General features: G+C 37.0%; 1 protein-coding gene across 2 annotated transcripts in view; it reads right to left on the reverse strand.

Annotated features, from left to right (window-relative positions):
- LOC122065503 (vesicle-associated protein 1-2-like) overlaps positions 1-6,668 on the reverse strand; it is a 9,682-nt gene extending 3,014 nt beyond the window's left edge. For both annotated transcript variants that reach the window (XR_006136027.1, XM_042629310.1), the window contains exons 1-7: positions 6,275-6,668; positions 6,076-6,146; positions 5,799-5,880; positions 5,586-5,701; positions 5,323-5,487; positions 5,103-5,177; positions 2,053-2,130 (exon numbers count right to left, since the gene is read on the reverse strand). Coding sequence is in view for 1 of the 2 variants with exons in the window: in XM_042629310.1 (XP_042485244.1) it covers positions 2,053-2,130; positions 5,103-5,177; positions 5,323-5,487; positions 5,586-5,701; positions 5,799-5,880; positions 6,076-6,146; positions 6,275-6,326 (639 nt within the window). In the remaining variant the exon portion in view is untranslated. The remainder of the gene's footprint in view (positions 1-2,052; positions 2,131-5,102; positions 5,178-5,322; positions 5,488-5,585; positions 5,702-5,798; positions 5,881-6,075; positions 6,147-6,274) is intronic.
- Positions 6,669-6,895: the final 227 nt, after the last annotated feature.

Raw genomic sequence — 6,895 nt, forward strand, 5'->3', positions numbered from 1 at the left:
TTTTTTTTTTAAATTGTTTTTTATTGTTTTTTTTTGGTTTTTTTTTTAAATAATGTTTAAATAAACCGAATAATTCGGTTTAATTCGGATTCGGTCCGAATTATTCGCGATTTATATTCAGTTTTGAAAAAGTCGCGAATTTTAAAGAATTTTATTTTTAATTCGGATTCGGTCCGAATTTTTGATAAAATTCGGAAAAATTCGGTTCGGCCGAATAATTCGCGAATTATTCGTCCGAATTGATAACTCTGGTCCCAACATGGAGGGGTAAAGTAATCATTTGTTTTGTAATTAGAAATCCAAGCCATTTGCCCCCTCTTTTTCAGTCTAAAGTGGAGAAAGAGAGTTACAAGGAAGATGGGTGAAGGGAACATCTCTTCACCCATTTTTTCAAAAAATCATTTTGCACATAGAGATACCAAACTATTTCTCACAAAAAAAAACCATTTTTCTCAAGTAGTTACCAAACCATTTTTATGTTTTGATAAAAAAAAATGGTTTTCATGAATGATTTTTGTTAAATAGGTAAAAATCAAAAAGAAAAATGATACCAAAGAGGGCCTAAGAGAAATTAAAAAAACAGAAGAAAAAACATAAAATTGGGTCAATGTGAAAGGTATAGTACCCTGGGAAACAAAATATTCAAGTATTATTAGAGAAGCATACCTGTGTCCAGAAACCTACAACACAACAGCAGTACACACATGAAAAGCCTAACAGCTTCTTCTGGGCTTTTAAAAGCCAAGCTTCTAGGATGCAAAGAGGCAAATCCAACCAAAAACATAGATTTGCAATCTTTACCCACTCCAGCAGCACAAGAAGCCTCGAAGGCTTGGTGTGCTTCAAAAGGCAATAAAGAATTTCAACTGACAACGCTGGCTGGATCCACCTCCTTAACTGGCAAGAAGGTGGCTTCTAAAAGCCCATAAGCAAAAGTCCTATAAGCTCCCCTGAACATGCACTAAAAGGGGTAATCTCCCATGAATCATATGTAGGATATATATGAAAACAGTTCCACCCCCCCCCCCCCAAAAAAAAAAAAAAACCTGACCCCACTGCACAGGATGCTGTCTCACTCTGAATGAGGACTTCCTAACGTCATTTCAGTTCATATGATTGTTGTTTACCATTGGGAAAGTGCTTTCATGGGACATCTCCATCGCAACAGTCAAAATAGCCAAAAAGAAACCCTACGGCTACCACCAGCTACAACCAAAAGGAGGATTTCCTCCAGGTCTAAAAGCATTGGCACTTTGCAAAATCAACAGAACCCACCCCCCCCCCAACAAAAAAAAAAAAAACCCAAAGTTCTTTTGGTAACCTGTCCAATCAGGTCTCAATAACTTGACTGCATTAGGATACAATGTCACAACCATGTAGTTCATGAAATAAATGAGATGTCATTATCTGCTGCATCATATTAAACATCAATGTGCAGTTATGATTGGGATCCCTATACAATGTCACAACCATGTAGTTCATGAAATAAATGAGATGTCATTATCTGCTGCATCATATTAAACATCAATGTGCAGTTATGATTGGGATCCCTATACAATGTCACAACCATGTAGTTCATGAAATAAATGAGATGTCATTATCTGCTGCTTCATATTAAACATCAATGTGCAGTTATGATTGGGATCCCTATAAAATGTCACAACCATGTAATTCATGAAATAAATAAGAAGTCATTATCTGCTGCATCATATTAAACATCAATGTGTAGTTATGATCTATCACATATACACACACAAATCCCCCCTAGAGAGAGAGAGATGCCAAAAGTTTAATATAACAATCTACACAATATATGAGAAGACAAAAAGAGAGAAGCTAACCAAAGAGGCAAAAAGCATAGAATTAGCAAGAAAACATAAATAACATGCTTATAAAGTTTAGAAAATGTACAAAATACACAAGCTTCCAAGCATATAAAAATTTTTATCCAATCATTTCCCGTAGCACTAATGATGATCTATAAAATATAAAACTGAAAAAAAAAAAAAATCAAAAACATAAAAGATGAAGTCAGCATATAAATTTCCTCACCAGTTCCTGACGAAGTTTGTTATTATTTTGAATTGCTGCATTTTTCTCCTCACTCAATTTTGAAATCAGAGCTTTTACCTGTAAACAGAATATGTATATGGTAACAAGCAATGGAATGCATTAGGTAGCTCTAACAAGCATTCCAGTGTCACAAGGGGGGAGGGGAGGGGAAGAATCTTTCGGCATAATATGTAAATATGGAAAGGAATAACGTGGAAAGTGGTGTTGCTGTTAACATTGCACTAATTGAAAGTATGATGCTTAGTTTGTACACTAATAATAGTCACGCCTTAGCCTTCAAGATCCATGAGTGAGGATAGGAAATGGAAAAATATAGCATGCACTTTTCACAATGATGCACAAGCTCACTACAACAACTTACTATTAAAAAAATTAAAAAATTAAAAAATTAAAAAAAAAACCTCCTTGTTCTGTTTACTGACGACCTTATACTGCTTTAAGATTTATTAGTTTTTCCAATTTGATTTGATATATTGAGATGTCAAATAACTTTATAGATGATCAAGCTAAAACCTATTTAACGAGGGCAACCTGAAGCCTTGAAATACAGACAGATCTATTTGTGTCCATCCATCAATTGTACCTTAGTACCTAAGAGGATATTCAAGACATGGAGACATTCTCTTGCTAATTTGTTATGTACCCTTATTTTCCGAGTTAATTTTGATAAAGTCCTTGATACTGTAAAAGGCCAGCCCAAATAGCCCCTAAATGATCCAGTTGGGTTAAGTTATAAGCATCCCAAATCAAGTCCTTTTCTGGTCATTGATTTTAGTCATGGTCAGGCCCATGCTTGGGCCCACATATTGCTTATACTTAGCCCATATCCTGCCCCTATGTAACCATCAACCAGCAGCTGGAGAAGGGAGATATTTTGACAGCTCTATTGGATCCCATGGGCCCTTACATGGAGAAGGATGTCCAGGAAGATATATGAGATTCTGTGGGCCCCATAGCCAGCTTGCGTAGTGGGAGAAGATTGGGAGCTGCAAAGATCTTTTAAGATCCTTGAGTTTTTTAATATCCAGTTACTATTTACTTGTAATGCTACTTAGTTATTAGCTAGGAGTTTCTATTTCCATGTGTTTTCTATATATAGTTTTCTCTTTAGAAAGTAGATTATCATTGTGATAATATCTTAGGGGTTTGTATTACTTTCTAGAACTCTCCCACGCATGAAGAGTTCTATTTTTTTTGTAATTGGTTTACTCTATTTTATACATATAAGGAAGAACATCCCCATCGATTTTTGGCAAAAGAATGTCTTCTACTTTGAAGAAGTAGCTCCTATGGTGAAGTAGCAGCAAGCCCAAGGTGGTGAAACCTTGGTTGGGTGGTGGTGAAGCCTCCCATGGCCTTGGTGGTGAAACCAGATCATCCTTTCCTCTTCTTATCTTCTTCTTGTACTTCTTCTGTCCAACTTCTCTAAGTTCCATAAACACAGTTCCTGCGTAGGTGATGTTCAAGGTATTCTGAAACTCGGTCTTTGAGGGTTCGATTCTACACTTATCCTTCCCTCTCTTATTCGTATTATTTCATTTATTACTGATCTCAGTTTCTGCCCAGATTTATTCTCTGTTACAGTCTTGCAATATCAATTTCTGTTATATTCAAGGTCTCAGGTTTCCTTCAAAGATTCCAACCAATCTATTCATTGGATTGAGCTAACATTTGAAGGGTTTCTTCTCCTCCTATAGGACTCGATTCAACCAGGAATGGTTGTACATCTGGTCATCAGATTGTGAGATATTCCTGTGTTTGTTTCCTTTCTATTTCTTGATTTCCCTAGTAATTAATTCTGCCCTTAGTTCCTACGGAACCAACCGTTGGATCATTCTGAAACATTTAACACTTATTTTGCAGGATATAAGCCTCATTCTATCAGAAATTCAGACCCATCTGAGTATTAGATGTTGAGCATTTGATTACCCTCAACTCTGGTTCTGTTTCTACCTTATTTAATCATCTTCCATGTGGCTTGTTGTCCATTAATATGTCCAGCCAGGGTCATTGGTGCTTCGCAAGAGATGCATATAATGATTACTTTCTTCCTTCAGGAAATTTTCTGGCCAGACTATTATTACATTTCCTCTTCATGCCGCTACACATAATATTTTTTCCTCTCTACAGCCAATCTCTCTGTATACCATTCTTCTTCCCTTTTTAAAACAAAAGAAATAGTACCTGTGCTTGGTGGTGGCCACATGCTGGTGTCCAAAAAATGTCAGTATAACCAAAAATGAAAAATAAGTATTTTCTTGTCATGTAAGCTAAAGCATTTTTTTAAATCATGTTGACAAGTAAATGTTCCCAATTAGATGAAGCACTTCATCAATTACTTGTACATGTGAGGGATCATATCCATTGAAGTAGTCAGAATCGAAATATTTAGCTCAAAATTTTACATTCCAAATCATGCGCAGAACATGTATTGGATTTGTGAATAGATACCTTCCACATGCTGGATGTAATTACATTCCATATAGCCAACCCTATGGGCAATGTTCTCCAACACGAGAATTTCTAGAAACAAATTGGAAAATATAGACAGCTGGACTTATCATCCACCATAAAGAAATCTGAAACTCCATATATGGACTGGTGAAAAGTGTCTGAACCATGAGTGAAGATTAAAGAATGGTACATTTTCCCATAAACAATTGGTGCTGTAAACCTAAACCCTCTGTACTGATGGGCAGAAGCACAACCCTATGTTTTCTATTAATTTTTTTCAAAATAATTCATCAACAGAAAATTGACATAGAAAACTTAATTTATTATGGGAAGCTTTCAATGACAACACACCAAGTTAACTACAATATCTAAAACCAAAAAGTCAAAACAAGCACACAATCCTTTGAAAGGTAGTGCTCATGGGCAGCAAGTTTTCCTATCTCAAAATATGATCCATACCTAATAAATTTGAAGACTTTATATGTTCAATAACCGGGGAGGTTTTCTTTTTTTTTTTTTGGGTGGGGGGGCGGGGGCGGGGGATGGGGATTGGAAAGTACACAGATAAAACTCACCTCCGAAGATCTGTCTTGAGACTCAGTGTATCCTCTTGAAGCCTGAGATTGAGGCTCAGCATGTGCTCTAGAAACCTGGGACCACAATTTATGAGGCAGGTCATCAATATCTTTCAGTAAATTCGTTTGAGGTCTAATTAGTTGTCCCACTAAACCTTGAGGTTAGGTTATCTCCACCAAATTTACTCACAACGAAATATCAGCACAGGCAAATACTTACAGCAGTGAATTCAGGAGCATTCATGTTTCCATTGTCTGATACAGAAGCTCTAGGTGAAGAACCTTCCTCGGATCCTTCTGGAACAGGCGATGGTGGTTGAGGAGGAGAAACATAAACAACTCTCAATTTGCTCTCCTCGACTTGATTACCTGACTCTTTGTTAAACTAAAAGAAAAAACCAACCGTAGAAATTCCATAAAAAAGGGACACCCACATTAAGTTGTAAATTATTCCAAAGAAGATTATGCTCAGTTCGTTCTTACCATTTCCGGTGTAATGTCCTTTGCAGTAGCTCCAGGACCAGCGACTACGCTCTGAAGGAGAAACTTGTCCCTACATTGCATGTCAGGGGGAGCCTCCCGCTGTGCTTGCATCGTAACTGATCATCAAAACAAAAACTTTTCTTCCTAAGAAAATAGACTCCATCTTCAGCCGCAAAATTACAGGAGAGATAGAGAGAGTAATCAGATAATCACCTATCACATCGCAAGTAGATCGAGGCAAAACAATTCCGGTGTTTGGCCGAACACAATACTTCTTTGGATTCGTCGTCTTCACCTGCGAGTAGCAATTCCAAATTTGAGAATCCAAACCATCCATTACAAGAGAGGGCATAATTTCCGAACTCCACCATCAAAATTACAAATTTTCTACAAAAACTTGCTTGCACATAATCCAAAAATAAGAAGGAAAAAAACAAACAACAAACAACAAAAACAAAGGAGATGACAAAAATGGGCAAAACAGGGTTACCTTGAAAGCAACATAATTCTCCGACTTATTTGATAACTGAAGTGAACATGAGATCTGCTTCTTCAGTTCGACTTTTCAATAAGAAAACAAACAAACAGAAGTAATCAGAAACTCCAAACCCTAGACATCAAAAACAGATCCAAAAACGAAAACCTCTCAAAACCCAGAAGAGAGAGGGGGAAAGAGAAAAGAAGCTTACAAGGGAACTTAAGCTCTTGAGGTTCAATGCTGAGAAGCTCTCCTGAAGTCATATCGAGCGAACTTTTGAGTAAAACCCTAAATAGATATAAATCAACACAGGATTGCCGACGTTAATACAGAGGAGAAGAGATCTCGAACAGCGAAACTGGTTTCACGGCGCTGAAAAGCGGTTTTTTTCTGCGAAACCAGGGAAAGATTCGAGAAAGTGAGGAGGGATCTGGAATTTTTAGAGACTTGGTCTTCCTCTTCTTTTATTTTTGTTCATTTCTATTGGCTTGTCCTACCAAAAATTGTTTCTGAGGAGTACGAGAGAAGTAATTAAAGCAGAAGAAGAAAGAACTTTGCTGCTGCAAAGCAATGTTGTGGGACAGTCACCTTCCTCTCCCTTCCTCACTCTCTCCCTCTTTCTTAACCCTTTTTTTTCCTTTTTTTAGTTTAATTAATGAATTAATTAAGAGGGTTTGGTTTGGTGGGACCGATGATTTCCAAATGAGAGATCTCAGCCTTTCGATGGGATTTCATCCATATTTCTTCTATACAAGTCTGCAGATCAGATGGTTGGAGAAGTTTTGACTGTGTTGACTTTTGGTTTCGTGGGAAATGGAGGTCTGGTTAGGCA

This window comes from Macadamia integrifolia, unplaced genomic scaffold (genome assembly GCF_013358625.1).
Source record: "Macadamia integrifolia cultivar HAES 741 unplaced genomic scaffold, SCU_Mint_v3 scaffold2045, whole genome shotgun sequence".
Lineage (NCBI taxonomy): Eukaryota > Viridiplantae > Streptophyta > Magnoliopsida > Proteales > Proteaceae > Macadamia > Macadamia integrifolia.